The sequence below is a fragment of the Nerophis ophidion genome, linkage group LG01 (genome assembly GCF_033978795.1).
Source record: "Nerophis ophidion isolate RoL-2023_Sa linkage group LG01, RoL_Noph_v1.0, whole genome shotgun sequence".
NCBI classification, from domain to species: Eukaryota; Metazoa; Chordata; class Actinopteri; order Syngnathiformes; family Syngnathidae; genus Nerophis; species Nerophis ophidion.
In genome coordinates, this window is record NC_084611.1 from 30,535,305 (window position 1) to 30,551,886 (window position 16,582).

Below are 16,582 nucleotides of genomic sequence, written 5' to 3' on the forward strand. Positions count from 1 at the left end.
TCCCGTTTGGGATTGTGGGGGGTGCTGGAGCCTATCTCAGCTGCATTTGGGCAGAAGGCGTGGTACACCCTTGGACAACTAACAAATAGACAGAGTAGACATTGAAAGGGTAAAATAAACCAGATTTGGGGGAATATTAATAGATGATAAAATGAACTGGATCTCTCATATAAAAAATATGCAACATAAGGTGGCAAGAAATATTTCAATAATGAACAAAGCAAAATATTTTTTGGACCAAAAATCACTCCATATTGTTTACTGCTCACTAGTGTTACCATATCTGAGTTATTGTGCAGAAATATGGGGAAATACTATAACTACAAATATGCGCTACATTCGTTAACTGTGTTTCAAAAAAGATCAATTAAACTGATACATAATGTTGGATATAGAGAACACACAAACACTTTATTTATTGAGTCAAAAATATTAAAGTTCGATGATTTTATAAAAGTGTGAACAGCTAAAATGATGTACAAAGCAAACTACAACCTGCTACCAAAGAATGTACAACAATTCTTCTCAACTAAAGAGGAGAAATGTAACCTTAGAGGAAAATCTAATTTAAAACATTTGGATGCACGTACAACACTTAAGACCTTTAGCATATCAGTATGTGGAATTAAATTATGGAATGGATTAGGTAAAGAAGTTAAACATTGTACTGAGATGTATCAGTTTAAGAGGTTGTTCAAATCAATAGTGCTGAAAAGTACAAAGAAGAAGAATAATGAGAAATACTTTTAACCTTACTGAAAATAAGATATTCTTCATCTCAGTATGTTAATAATGACTGACTTAATTATATATTACAAAACTGTTGTATTACTCATTCACGGATGTCATTTCACTATAAAAAAAAAAAAAGTCAGTAAATGAATGTACATATTTGTAAACGCTCTGAAGTGGGAAAGGGGTAGGATTAAATAAGCTTTGCTTCTTCCTACTCCTTTTCGGACATGATGTAAAGTGAAATGATATGAAATTGTGTGATGTATCATGCTGTAAGTGTGTTCATGTCTGAAATAAACTAAAGAAAGAAAGAAAGAAAAAAAAACATTCACACTCACAATCACATCACACTCACAATCACACGCTAGGGGCAATTTAGTGTTGCCAATCAATCTATCTCCGGGTGCTTGTCTTTGGAGGTGGGAGGAAGCCGGAGTACCCGGAGGAAACCCAATCAGTCACGGGGTTCACACACACACACATATATAACACATATGTATATATATATATATATATATTATTTTTTTATTTTTTTTTTATTTTTTTTTTACATATACAGTAATATTTTTGACATTAGTTTAAATGGTAAAAAATAGTATAAAATGTAAAACCACAAAACATGACGTCTAATAAATGTATGGTTGTAGACATCCCAAATTTACACTACCTATCATTAATAGGTTCCCATAATAAGGTGTGCTTAAAAGAAAAATATCATAACATTAAACACAATTTTTGGCCCACTCCGACTTTTTAAGTATTGTTCTAAACATTTCAATGACATTGAAAAATACCTTCATGTAACCATGTCCAAAGAAGAAGTATGCATGAATGGAAATATTTGAAAGTATTTGAAATGATGTGATTCCGTGGACTCTGGTTGCAATGCAAACCACTGAAATATTATCACCTCGGCCTCAGGCTATGAACAAAGCCATATGTGTGGGTCATGTGATCCATGTGATTCTCTGGATGGACTACGCCGCACCACAGCAGACTTGTGCGGTTAGCCAAAAATGTCCCAGATGTCTAAACAACATCGGTGAATCAGACGACATGCTTGGTTCTGTCACTGTTGGTTCTGATTGAAACCTCATGTTGATAATAGTCCGTCCTGCAGGAAGCCAAATGGAAGAGAGACAGATGTGTTCCCTTTTAGGAGTGAAAGTTCACAAGAGGGTGTGGTCACCATATTATCGTCAGTCTTCTGCTGCTAAGGCGTTAAAAAACAAGAGGGCTATTGTTCTGAGCTCATGCTTAATTACAAATGTATTCACTCGTGGAAGTCAGCCTATTAACTAAAAAAGAGATGGGGGATTTAATTGCAATGTGATATGTGGGACAGTGGGTCCGTGGCATGTTTGGAGGTCCCCGATGAAAAACACTTGCGTTCAAATTGCAACATTTTGCATTTTTATGTGGCATTTTTCCATGCATCTTCATAGCTTCTTTGTTCTGCATCTCTGTATCAGCATTGAACTGTATTTGCATGAGAGGCTGTCTTCAAACAAGCTCACCAGTCAGTAGAACACGCCTCAGGTTGTTCTACTAATATGCCTCTCTCCTTCACAAATGTCATAGTTTGATTAATATGCATGATGTCATGGACACGTCAGCATCCTCGCAAAACCTCAGTGCTGCGTGCATCAATTCATTCATTCACAAGTAAGCCTCTGCTTGGGTCAAACCATGTGCGTGCACCTAACCTGACCGTGATTAATAACGAGAGAATTATGTGGATTTATACAAACATCTGTTCCAGATTTCACAGATGCCAAACGACAACAAAACTGTTGTGAGCTGAAAAGCAAACATGAGGCTGAGAATTCTCATGAGGCAAACAAGAGGAGAAGAAGAAGGGATGCAGGGAAACAACATAGAAGCAGCAGAAAATATAACATAGGTAGAAAAGGGGAAACGAGTGAGGGGACAGGAAAGGGGAAAAATCTTAACGGACCAAATGTTACGCAAAACAAAGCGTCCTAAAACACATTTCACAGCTCTTTAGCAGACAGTCTGTGCCCGGCGGACCTTTTGTGCTTTACAGAACATTGCATTAACCTCCATAAGGCTGCGGGTCACTGACTTACCAGTTAGGAAAGGTAACTTTGAGTAAGCGATAATGTGACACTTCCAACTGTAAGAACGACCATAATCCCTGTGACCGCTAGTTTGCGACACAGACGTTCTCCATTTCAGGGTTTTACAGGAGACATAAGGGATTTTTCCTCAAGGGCACACTATAGAGAGATGTCCTGGCTGGTCCATTGGTACTATAGACCACTACATGTTAGTGAAAGTTTGTACAAGAAAAATCTCATGATTCTTTAACAGCAACATTACTATTAATGGTAATGCTAACATAACATGACTGGTGACCAGGCTGGTGCGTCAATATTATTGACTCTGAGTGTCCTAATTCAACTTTTTCACTTCCGATACAATACCAATATTGGAGCCTTGAGCATTAGAATATAATGATATTGTTCAAATACATTACCAGCACAAATCATACATACTTTTAGTATTTTTTAATATGGAATATTAGAAATCAAGTGAAATCAGGCATGGGAATACACTACCTGTTTATCAATAACCATCTGGAATAGATGTATGCTGCTTTTAAGATGAAGTAGAGAGGTAATATTCTTTTTGGCAACACCTCGCGGGCACAATAATTAATTATGTTAAGCGCATGATGCCACTAAGTTGAAAGATGTGGACACGTTTGTTACAGGATACTTTCTTATTCGCTTCTGCCTTGGAGACTTTGTGTCTATAAGTCATAAGCAACTATAATTATTTGATAGATGTTTGTATTGACAAATGTCTTTTTTAGGCTGCAGTATTGTTCAATTAAATGAAACTTATGACACATGTTTAGCTTGTGTGCTTAGTTGTTGTGTAATGCAGTTGCCAGCTAGCTTCTAGTAGACTATAGCCAGCCATGTTTACGTTTTGTAAATGACTTCACTAAAATACAACAAAAGATCAACCTTGTGTTTTTGGACGATATTTAGATTAGGGGTGCAAAAAAAAAAAAATTTTTCTAATAAATCGCGATTCTTATATGTAACGATTATAAATTATTAAAAAAATTTTTTTTTTATAAATCTGTGTTGTCCAGCCAGTAATCACATTGTTGATGTAGATATCCATATCTGCTGTCTCTTGTTGCCTGATTTGTATTTAACTTTAATAAATGTTTGGGTAGAAACAAACCCATTTTTTTAAGTAAAATATAAATTTAACAGACCTGTTTATCTATTTTATGGAGGAATGTAGGTAATTATAGAACTTTACCATGAATTGATTAACGTGGACCCTGACTTAAACAAGTTGAGAAACTTATTCGGGTGTTACCATTTAGTGGTCAATTGTACGGAATATGTACTGTACTGTGCAATCTACTATTAAAAAGTCTCAATCAATGGCTTTTTTTTTTCTTTAAAAGTATTGATTTTGAATCGAAAATCATTTGACTCTAAAATCGATTCTAAATCAAATAGTAACCCTTAAAAATCTAATCCTGTGGTGCCCAAAGATTCAGAGCCTTAATTTAGCTGTTGAGCTTTGCACAAGTAAATGCGCTGAAGGACTGCTTTTATTGGAGCACTTTTATCAGAGATTTTAGATGCAAGCTAATATAATTCGATACTTTTTGTCTTGCGGATATCAGCCCAATATTCTATGACAATACATTGGATTAGAATACCCCATTATAGACCGCTAAATTTAATGTTTCATATAATTCTGAACAGTAAACAGGTTAACATGGATGAATGGACTTGACACAATAGTAGAAGTGGCCCTCTGGTCAACCAATATTATTGAGGTGAAACATGAATTCCAACATTTTCTGTGACATTGTGAAGCAGGGCACAATGATCTCCTCTTACTTTTGTGAGTGACTGTAACTTGTAAGAGCCAAACACACATCTTATTATACATAGAGTACAACAGCCCTGCAGCTCATGTTGTGTTGCCTTTCAGGTGGCTCTTATTCAAATAACAGTGCATCCCATAATACAGGGGTAGGGAACCTATGGCTTTAGAGCCAGATGTGGCTCTTTTGATGACTGCACCTGGCTCTCAGATAAATCTTAGCTGCCATTGCGTAACACGGTAAGTACTGAATAATTCCGCTGGTAATTAGTGTCAAAAATAACGTTCAAAATAGAAAATATTCTCATGCATTTTAATCCATCCATACGGTTTCTACCGCACCTGTTCAAGAAGTCGCATTAATGGTAAGTAGTATTTTATTTATTGTTGGTTTGCTTCAGAATAACAATGTTATTAAAAAGAATAAGAGACTTACTATGCTCCAAAAATGTTGGTCTTACTTAAAAATGCACGCATTTAGTTGTATTCAGTCTTAAAAAAAAATATTATAAGGTTCTAACGGAAATACTTTTCAAAATATTTGGCTTATATGGCTCTCTCAGCCAAAAAGGTTCCCGACCCCTGCCCTAATAGAAATCTACGATTAATTCAACTTGTATTCCAGCTCAATGGAGCAGGATTCCACATTATTAAACAAATACACTAATACTGATTGAATTAATTAGTTTTATTCCACATGATATTATAGTGTGGCATGTCTCTTGCAGTATTGCACATCTTAAAGCACTCAACATCAGCGAGGAATACTGTGACCTACAACATGTTTTAGCTCTATCACTACTAATACCGTGCAGTATTTTCCAAGCCAAGTACTTTGAGCCACGGTTGTTTGCTTGTTTTTGATGGATTGACTGAGCTGGATTTCTTTTTTTTTCTGGGGGTGAAAAGGCCGGAAGGATTTAGCTTGTGCTTAATAACCAGTGGAGATACTAAGAAATGTTTTTTTGCCAGGGTCCTTGGCCTCAGATGGAGTCAAAGTTATGCTGATAGCTTTATTATGGTCTAATGACTTATTTAAAGAGGAACAAGAGTACTATTCGTAACTGAAAATAACAGCAACAAAAGCATTATTATGATACATTTGCTTATAATAAGGATAATAAAATTTGTTATTGCTGTGGCAACCCAGTAACTGTATTAGTTGTCTATAATAATTCTGCACTAGACAGGACACCTCTCATGTTGTGCAGTTTTCTTTTTAAACGATTGTACACCACAGAGAGTCTTTAATATTATGGACCAGCCAGGACAGCCACCAAGTTGTGTTAGAGTTAGGAGTGTAACGATTGATCCATACATTGACGTAAATTCCTAAATTTCAAGTATATCGACCTGTACTCAACAAGTTTGCCTTTCGGAAGATAGGTGTCGATCCAAGATTGTTTTAAAAGGGAATCAATCTATTTCCTCTATACTAGAAAAAGGAATACATTGGATTATTTATAGGGGAACTTTGCTTTTTTTCTTGGAATGTTGGCTCTCGTTCACAGGAGACAAGAACACATCCATCCATCCATCCATTTTCTACCGCTTATTCCCTTTTGGACACATATCTTTTTTTTTTTCAAATAGGAATTTAAAGATGATAAAAAACACTTGGAAGATGCAACTAAATGTCAAAGCCCTGTATGATAAATTAAAAACCCTCCATCAACGTGTTGTGTACACACTGAAAGTCTAGATATAATGTAGTAACAGATGCATTCATAACAATACGTGATATGTTCTATATCTACCGTATTTTGGTCATTTAAATCAGTGGTCCCCAACCTTTTTGTATCCGCGGACCGGTCAATGCGTAATAAATTGTCCCGCGGCCCGGGGGGGGGAATCCTTTTTTTTTTTTTTGTCATGAAAAAGGGAGGTTTTTGTGGTTGGTGCACTAATTGTAAGTGTATATTGTGTTTTTTATGTTGATTTAAAAAAATATATATATATATATATTTTTTTTTTTAATAAAAATTAATAAAAAATTATTCTGCGGCCGGTTGGGGACCACTGATTTAAATCATTTCCACGGCTGACTTCTTCTTTGCATTGATTTTTGCTTCCATAGCAGTGCACATCCGACTTCCAGTGTGTTCATACTTTCAAATACAAAAAGCTTGTGTGTCTTCTAATCATGGCATACTTGGTAACAGAAAATGAACATGACTCTTTTTGGACAAATGATGATTCACAACATTATCTTTATGAATCTAAATGAACAAATGATTAACTGCTGCTTCTAGAAGAGAGCATGAAGAAGAGGGTCAGACGTTGGAACAGACGGAAGCTGATAGAGTGAGGTGAAATCGAATCGAAAATGCAAATGTGGAATTTGGAGACAAGCTGTTTCGACATAAATGGTGTGCTTACCCCCAAAAACCATAAAAAATGTCCCCAGCCAGCCGGACAAAGAGACAACTGTCCATCGAGTCAGTCATACTCTATATTGGTCATGATACATGCAGCACGTCATGTGTGTATCATGACAGACAGCATATGCTGTATCGGTAGCTGTGTACAAACAAAACATTAAATGTGGGCTAATACTTTACAGATACTGTAATATGACTGTTCATGTTTTTCAGTCAGTACAAATTGGTCTTCTATCGCAGTGTTGTGCATTACAAACTCAAACGCGTTTCGCGCTGACATAGAAGCTAGCTCATCTCTTGCCGTATATACCTTTGCAGTTTGATGTGTTACTACGCTAGAAATATTTCTTCAGTGTTCGCTCTTACAATAACAATTTCACGACAGTTTGGTTATTGTCCAGATTACGGAACGTAAAATAAGTATCGCTGACGGTTTTTGAATGCATTTTTAAAGTGATTTAGCGGCAGAATGGATTGTTCCCTTTAGCTCCATTGCTAGCTAACTATAACAAGCCGATTTTTACATATTACAGTGCAAAAAAAACAATGTCAAGGATTGTGAATGATAGGCAATCTTCCCAAAAAAAGTGCAGTTCCCCTATAACAACGGCAGACTTTATATGAATTTCAGCAATCCTATTGATAAAAGATGTTAAAGGTTAGGTCTATTTTGCCCGTCATCAGAACAAAAAGGCTACGGTGGCTCAGAAAGGTCACAACAGATGCAAACGCCACAAGACAATATCAATAATTACAACACAAAAACTTCCAGGTACAACACGATAGCAAATGCCACAACTAATACAAACGACACAATACAATAATTTAAAGCCGCAACACAACTTTAAACTGCATAGGCTAAGTTAGCATGTCAGACGATGCACCGACTTCCGTAACACAACATGGCAGCCAAGGAGAAGTCAATTAATTAGAAACAAATAAAAATAAGAGATGGATGAAAGAGGCTATTGAAATCAGGAAGTGAGGTGCCAACAACCTCAACAGGTATGAGGGGCATACAGGCTTCCTTCACTTCCCTGGGAAGCTGTCCGTTATCACTGATGCCGGGGCGGAGAACAGATACTGTATAGCCGGGTCGGGGAATTTCATTTAGCAGGGTAATCTATTGGTAAAATGTTGGTTACTTTACTTTTATTAAAAATTGTTAGAATGTAGAAAATGTGAGCAGAAAGTGTTTTCTCTTGTTAATTCAACCTGAAGTGTTGGTTGCACTTAATTCAAATAAGATGTCAATCCATTGATCATTGATTGATTGATTGATTGATACTTTTATTAGTAGATTGCACAGTACAGTACATATTCCGTACAATTGACCACTAAATGGTAACACCCGAATAAGTTTTTCAACTTGTTTAAGTCGGGGTGCACGTTAATCAATTCATGGTACAAATATATACTATCAACATAATACAGTCATCACACAAGTTAATCATCATAGTATGTACATTGAATTATTTACATTATTTACAATCCGGGGGGTGGGATGAGGAGCTTTGGTTGATATCAGAACTTCGGTCATCAACAATTGCATCGACAGAGAAATGTGGACATTGAAACAGTGTAGGTCTTACAGTAGGATATGTACAGCCAGCAGAGAACATAGTGAGTTCACATAGCATAAAAACAAGTATATACATTAGAAGTACATTTGAGTTGTTTATAATCCGGGGAGATGGGATGTGAATGGAGGAGGGTATTAGTAAAGTGTTGAAGTTGCCTGGAGGTGTGGTTTTAGAGCGGTTTTTAAGGAATATTGAGATGCACTTACTTTTATACCTGTTGGGAGTGCATTCCACATTGATGTGGCATAGAAAGAGAATGAGTTAAGACCTTTGTTAGATCGAAATCTGGGTTTAACGTGGTTTGTGGAGCTCCCCCTGGTGTTGTGGTTATGGCGGTCATTTACGTTAAGTAAGTAGTTTGATTATTGTTGTCTATTTGCTTGTTTGCATCCATAATTCATTTATAAATAAGTCCCTTACAAGAAATAAGAAGAGTATTGGAAACTTCATCTGCAGTGTCCATTATTCAGTATTTTTTTCACAGTCACAAAGGTTGATTTGTTTTTTCTAAAAAAAAGTTACTGAATCAATTTCTACTCATTGAATCGTTCAAAAAAATTAGATCGAATCAAATTGTTGATAAAAAGAATTGCTACACCCAGAGTTAGCATCAAAGCTAAAGTTACTGTTCAAAATAACAGTTCTTGTACAAATCTTTGTCGAACTCTACAAGTTTGTCTCGTCTGAACTGCAACTCTTCTAGCACCTAACAGCACTTGTGCACACCCAAACCATGATGTTACCACCTCTGCGCATGATTTTAGACAAAACACAATTATCTTTTTATTTAGCTCTTAGCACAATAATGGCTGTGTTGAGTCATTGTTAGATAGCAAATCTACAATTATCTACAAGTTGTACACAGAGTACTTTAAAGGCCAACTGAAACCCACTACTACCGACCACGCAGTCTGATAGTTTATACATCAATGATGAAATATTAACATTGCAAAACATGCCAATATGGCCTTTTTAGTTTACTAAATTGCAATTTTAAATTTCCCGCTAAGTGTCGAGTTGAAAACGTTGCGGTACGATGACTCGTATGATGACGCGTGCGTTTGATGTCTCGGGTTGTAGCGGACATATTTGTCCAGCCCGATCCAAGCTATAAGTAGTCTGCTTTAATCGCATAATCAAACAGTATTCTGGACATCTGTGTTGCTGAATCTTTTGCAATTTGTTCAATTAATAATGGAGAAGTCAAAGCAGAAAGATAGAGGTGGGAAGCTTTTAGCCTTTAGCCACACAAACACAGCCGGTGTTTCCTTGTTTAAAATTCCCGGAGGTGAAGCTTTACTATGGATCAGAGCGGTCAAGCGAACATGGATCCCGACTACATGTCAACCGGCAGTTTTCGGTGAGAAAATTGTGGAAATAAGTCACCTCTCACCGGAGATCAGCGGAGCCAGCGTCCTCCTGCAGCTGCCGTGACCAGAGACTCTGGCGTCAAAACACCCGTGGCCACACCCCTCTGACTTTAAGGTACTATTTAACTCACTAAAACACTAGCAACACAATAGGCGGATAAGGGATTTCCCAGAATTATTCTAGTAAATGTGTCTAAAAACATCTGAATCGCTCTCACTGCCCTCGCCTTTTTTTTTTTACTTTTTTTTTTTTTTTAGGCCTTCACTCTAATTTTCTCATCTACGAATCTTCTGTCCTCGCTTAAATTAATAGGGAAATTGTCGCTTTCTCGGTCCGAATAGCTCTAGCTTCTGCTGGCTATGATTGTAAATAATGTGAGGATTTGAGGAGCCCTACAACCAGTGACGTCACGCGCACATCGTCTGCTACTTCCGGTAAAAGCAAGGCTTTTTTATTAGCGACCTAAAGTTTCGAACTTTAGTGTCGATGTTCTCTACTAAATCCTTTCAGCAAAAATATGGCAATATCGCGAAATGATCAAGTATGACACATAGAGTGGACCTGCTATCCCCGTTTGAATAAGAAAATCTCATTTCTGTAGGCCTTTAAAGTATAGTAAACTCTAAAGTATTGTACCTTGAGAAGCTATTACAAAATGATTGCTGGAAAAAGGTGTATTCACTTTTGCGCGACACTATATATGTTCTTACCTTTTTCTTCTCTTTCAAGTCATACAAGGCCATGGTAGCAAATATAGGCTCAATGTCAATTTCGAACCTAAGGAGAAAAAAAACATTGGCCGTTCAGCAATAGCACGTGACTCAAAGGTTTAGACGTGTAATTGAGGTTTTGCTCTGCGCTATTCTTGTATTTCTTCTTTTTTAGTTATTCATTTTAAGTCTTTCTTTGCTGTGTCTGTGAGGACTTTATTTACAGTATATGTGCTATGGGGGTTCAACCGCAAACCAGGAAATAAGTTCAATTAAAATATTTTCCACTTTCGTGGAGGAAAAGGTATGAGAGGTGCAGTAAATTAGTGGCTAAACAGGAGTGACCTCGTCATGTTTGGACGAGCCATTCAAGAATGCTCAATGTCGTCACTGTCCCTGCTTTACAACATCTTGATGCCGATACAACCATCTGCTGTTTCTCTCTCTTGAAGGAGCCAAAAGAAAAGCTGCTAGAAGAAAATGTATGACATACTTGATGGCCTGGGTTCGGATCAGGATGCGGTCTCCAGTGTGTTCTTTTGGGCAGTCGGGGATGGGCCGGATCTCTACTGCGTCTTCCTGGAATAATATGTCAGACAAGACACATTATTTTTTAATTTGTGCAAGAAAAAAGAAAGTAGGTGTTCCATCTCCAAATAATAAAAACACATGACTTATTAATGAAGGGATGTGTCTGGGACCAAGGCAGAAACAACCTTTTGGTGCAGATCTGGATAAAGGTATTTTCAAAAATTTCTCACGGGGACAACCTTAGTATGGTTTCTTTCATCTTCTGTATCTACAAAACCTAAAACCAGTGAAGTTGGCATGTTGTCCATCCATCCATCCATTTACTACCGCTTATTCCCTTTGGGGTCACAGGGGCGCTGGTGCCTATCTCAGATACAATCGGGCGGAAGGCGGGGTAAACCCTGGATAAGTCGCCTCCTCATCGCAGGGCCAACAAAGATAGACAGACAACATTCAAACTCACATTTACACAATACGGCCAATTTAGTGTTGCCAATCAACCTATCCCCAGGTGCATGTCTTTGGAGGTGGGAGGAAGCCGGAGTACTCGGAGGGAACCCACGCAGTCACAAGGAGGACATGCAAACTCCAAACAGAAAGATCCCGAGCCCGGAGTTGAACCCAGGAATACTCAGGACCTTCGTATTGTGAGGCAGACGCACTAACCCCTGTCTCACCGTGCTGCCCGTTGGCATTTGTGTAAATTGTAAATAAAAACAGAATGCAATGATTTGCAAATCCTTTTCAACGTACAAACCCTGTTTCCATATGAGTTGGGAAATTGTGTTAGATGTAAATATAAACGGAATACAATGATTTGCAAATCATTTTCAACCCATTCAGTTGAATATGCTACAAAGACAACATATTTGATGTTCAAACTGATAAACTTTTTTTTTTTTTTTTTGCAAATAATCATTAACTTTAGAATTTGATGCCAGCAAAACGTGACAAAGAAGTTGGGAAAGGTGGCAATAAATACTGATAAAGTTGAGGAATGCTCATCAAACACTTATATGGAACATCCCACAGGTGTGCAGGCTAATTGGGAACAGTTGGGTGCCATGATTGGGTATAAAAGCAGATTCCATGAAATGCTAAGTAATTCACAAATAAGGATGGGGTGAGGGTCACCACTTTGTAAGCAAATTGTCGAACAGTTTTAGGACAACATTTCTCACCGAGCTACTGCAAGGAATTTTGAGGATTTACCATCTACGGTCCGTAAAATCATCAAAAGCTTCAGAGAATATGGAGAAATCACTGCAGGTAAGCGATGACATTACAGACCTTTGATCCCTCAGGCGGTACTGAATCAAAAACTGACATCGGTGTGTAAAGAATATCACCACATGGGCTCAGGAACACTTCAGAAAACCACTGTCAGTAACTACAGTTGATCGCTACATCTGTAAGTGCAAGTTAAAACTCTACTATGCAAAGCCAAACCCATTTATCAACAATATCCTGAAATGCCGCCGGTTTGGCTGGGCCCGAGTTCACCTAAGATGGACTGATGCAATGTGGAAAGGTGTTCTGTGGTCTGACAAGTCCACATTTCAAATTATATTTGGAAACAGAGGACGTGGTGTCCTCCAGAACAAAGAGGAAAATAACCATTCGGATTGTTATAGGCGCAAAGATCAAAAGCCAGCATCTGTGATGGTATGGGGGTGTAAGTGCCCAAGGCATGGGTAACTTACACATCTGTGAAGGCACCATTAATGCTGAAAGGTCCATACAGGTTTTGGAGCCACATATGTTGTCATCCAAGCAACGTTAACATGGACGCCCCTGCTTATTTCAGCAAGACCATGCCAAGCCACGTGTTACAACAGCGTGGCTTCGTAGTAAAAGAGTGCGGGTACTTTCCTGGCCCGCCTGCAGTCCAGACCTGTCTCCCATCGAAAATGTGTGGCGCATTATGAAGCGTAAAATACGACAGCGGAGACCCCGTACTGTTGAACGACTGAAGCTCTATTTAAAACAAGAATGGTAAAGAATTCCACTTTCAAAGCTTCAACAATTAGTTACCTCAGTTCCCAAACGTTTATTGAGTGTTGTTAAAAGAAAAGGTGATGTAACACAGTGGTGAACGTGTCCTTTCCCAACTACTTTGGCACGTGTTGCAGCCATGAAATTCTAAGTTAATTATTATTTGCAAAAAAAAATAAAGTTTATGAGTTTGAACATCAAATATCTTGTCTTAATAGTGCATTCAGTTGAATATGGGTTGAAAAAGATATGCAAATAATTGTATTCCGTTTATATTTACATCTAACACAATTTCCCAACTCATATGGAAACGGGGTTTGTATATTCAATTGAATACACTGCAAACGTTCAAACTGGTAAACTTTGTTATCTTTGGCAAATATTAGCTCATTTGGAATTTGAGGTCTGCAACATGTTTAAAAAAAGATGGCACAAGTGGCAAAAAAGACTGAAAAAGTTGAGGAATGCTCAACAAACACTTATTTGGAACATCCCACATGTGAACAGGCTAATTGGGAACAGATGGGTGCCATTATTGGGTATAAATACAGCTACCATGAAATGCTCAGTCATTCACAACAAGGATGGGGTGAAGGTCACCACTTTGTGAACAAATGCGTGAGCAAAAAAAAACAATTTAAGAACAGTTCTCTCTATTGCAAGGAATTTAGGGATTTCACCATCTACGGTCCGTAATACCATCAAAAGGTTCAGAGAATCTGGTGAAATCACTGCACCTAACATTGAATGCCCGTGACCTTCAATCCCTCAGGTGGTACTGCATCAAAAAGCGACATCAGAGTGTAATTGGATAAGGCAGTTTTAAGACCTTACCTCATCAGCGGGTGGATACAGTGCAAAAAGCTTGGGGTGTCGGTTTCCCTGCCGAGCATCCTGGTTGAAGCGGTCCAGCTCCTCGTGACTGCTGAAGGCCAGCAGGCCCTCCACCCTCTGGTCCGGAGTCAAACAGCGCAGGTTAAAGTCAGAGGAGGTCAGCGTGCGGCCAGAGTCATCATTCAGCACCACTAGAGTCGGGGACTTGACCTGGGATGTGGGCAACAGAAAGACAAAGGGTTAGAGGTTGGAGAGGATATAAAAAAGAAAGAGGAAGGAGTGGAGCTGATGTGGATAAATGTGTGGGATGGAGAGAATATAAAAAAACAATACAATGAAAGAGGTGACAGACTTTTCCTCAAAAAAAGGGGTTTGTCAAGTGTAAATCCCACTTCAGATTGGAAAGGCAGACTCTTGCTATTATGTTGTCAAGGATACAACAAACAGCTGACAGGCATCTAGACAGTTCTGACAGTCATGACAGTGTTTTAGCCCTCGGGCAATGTCTCCTGCCTATTGTGTATGTGCTGTATGGTATGCTAAAGATAGTAAAGGGCTCTTTTCACTTACATTATATTTTACCTCATGTTATAGCCTGTATGTATAATTTAATCCTCAAAACGGAAGGGCAATAATGCCGCAAATAGACCACATTGCAACATAGGGATACCCAAGACAGCCGTCAATAACAATATTGATGCATTCTTAGCTGATGTAATTAGATACGAGCATGTAGATGAGTGGCTAACAAGACTAAAGGGACATTACTGTGGCTTTTTGACACTCAAACACTATCAGCTTCCAAATGAGTATGTTCTGAAAAGACCAACAAATGGGATGAGAAATTGAAAATATCTCTGGAATAAAGTCATCATATTTATGAGAAAAATAGTCGTTACTTTACCACTATTTTGGGGTAATAAAAGAATAATATTCAGAGAAAAAACTAAAATACTACACTATAATAATGATAATATTTGTAAAGGCAAAAAAACGTTTTGTTTTTTGTAATGCATTTTAAAATATAATACAATATGCATCATTATATATATATATAAATATATATATATCCATCTACCACTTATTCCCTTTTGAGGACGCGGGGGGCGCTAGAGCCTATCTCAGCTACAATCGGGCAGAAGGCGGTGTACACCCTGGACAAGTCGCCACCTCATCGCAGGGCCAACACAGATGGACAGACAACATTCACACTCACATTCACATTCAACCTATCCCCAGGTGCATGTCTTTGGAAGTGGGAGGAAGCCGGAGTACCAGGAGGGAACCCACGCATTCACGGGGAGGACGTAAAAACTCCACACAGAAAGATCCCAAGCCTGGCATTGAACTCAGGACTGCAGGACCCTCATATTGTGAGGCAGACCCACTAACCCCTCTCCCACCGTGAAGCCCTATTTACTTACTCATTTATTTATTTATTCAATGTTGTGTTACAGACTGAGTACAAACAAATGTGTTAGAAATTACTTTGACACAAAAAGGGGCAATAATAGAAAATATAACACATATATATATATATATATATATATATATATATATATATATATATATATATATATATATATATATATATATATATATATATATATAACACATATATATATATATATATATATATATATATATATATATATATATTTATATGTGTGTGTTATATTTTCTATATTGTATTATTTGTACTAGTTGTAGTAGTATTTGTATGACTTTATTATTTAAAAATATCTTAATTGAAATATATACTTAACATTGTATTTGATTTATAATTAGGAATGTTAAATTTGTATTTTTATAAATATTTAAAAATAATAATTGTATATATTATTATATTATATTATATTATATTATTAGTATAATTATCAAACACGAATGTCTCGCTCCTCTCTCTGGGTAAATATATTTATAATTACTGTAACATTTTTCAAACATTACATTAGATAATATAATTAATTATTCAAAAAATAACTAACAATTTGGTATGATGTAGTGCAGTCCCACATCAGTGTGAATTACAATCAAAAAAATACTATAAACACTTCTCAATATGATGCAGTACTTGGATTGGACCTCATTAGACTGTGTGGGCAGGCAAGTGTTAATTAGTAAGGCCCGTTAGTCATTAGGCTTAATTTGAATGAACTAACTGAGCATCCGCTGTCCACCAGTTGGATGTCTCTCAGGGTGGTAGTAGCAGAGCCGTATGGAATTACTTATTAGTCTCCAGTACAGCCCTTTAGGGTAAAACCAAGCTGCTCTCAGGCTGGATCTCTTTTTGGGCAAAGGACCCTCTAGCCTTGCCCCTCGACTGTCCTTGTTTCTTTCAGTCCAGACACACATCAATCAAAACCCGGGATTGGACTGTCCGAGTATCACACCATTATCCCGAGGGCTGGGGTAGCGGACCAGACCAAACAGAAGAGAGCCATTACGCGCTGAAAGACAATAATACCGTTCATCCCATCCCTGTCACGCGTTATCTGGCATGCACATCATGGGAACCTTGCCCCTCCAATAAAGGTCCTTTGGTTTGGCATGATTA

General features: G+C 37.7%; 1 protein-coding gene across 4 annotated transcripts in view; it reads right to left on the reverse strand.

The window, feature by feature from the left end:
- dock8 (dedicator of cytokinesis 8) overlaps positions 1-16,582 on the reverse strand; it is a 164,688-nt gene that overhangs the window by 109,873 nt on the left and 38,233 nt on the right. For all 4 annotated transcript variants that reach the window (XM_061900626.1, XM_061900617.1, XM_061900634.1 and 1 more), the window contains 3 exons: positions 14,026-14,235; positions 11,159-11,244; positions 10,666-10,732 (listed from right to left, as the gene is read on the reverse strand). In XM_061900626.1, coding sequence (XP_061756610.1) covers positions 10,666-10,732; positions 11,159-11,244; positions 14,026-14,235 — 363 coding nt within the window. The remainder of the gene's footprint in view (positions 1-10,665; positions 10,733-11,158; positions 11,245-14,025; positions 14,236-16,582) is intronic.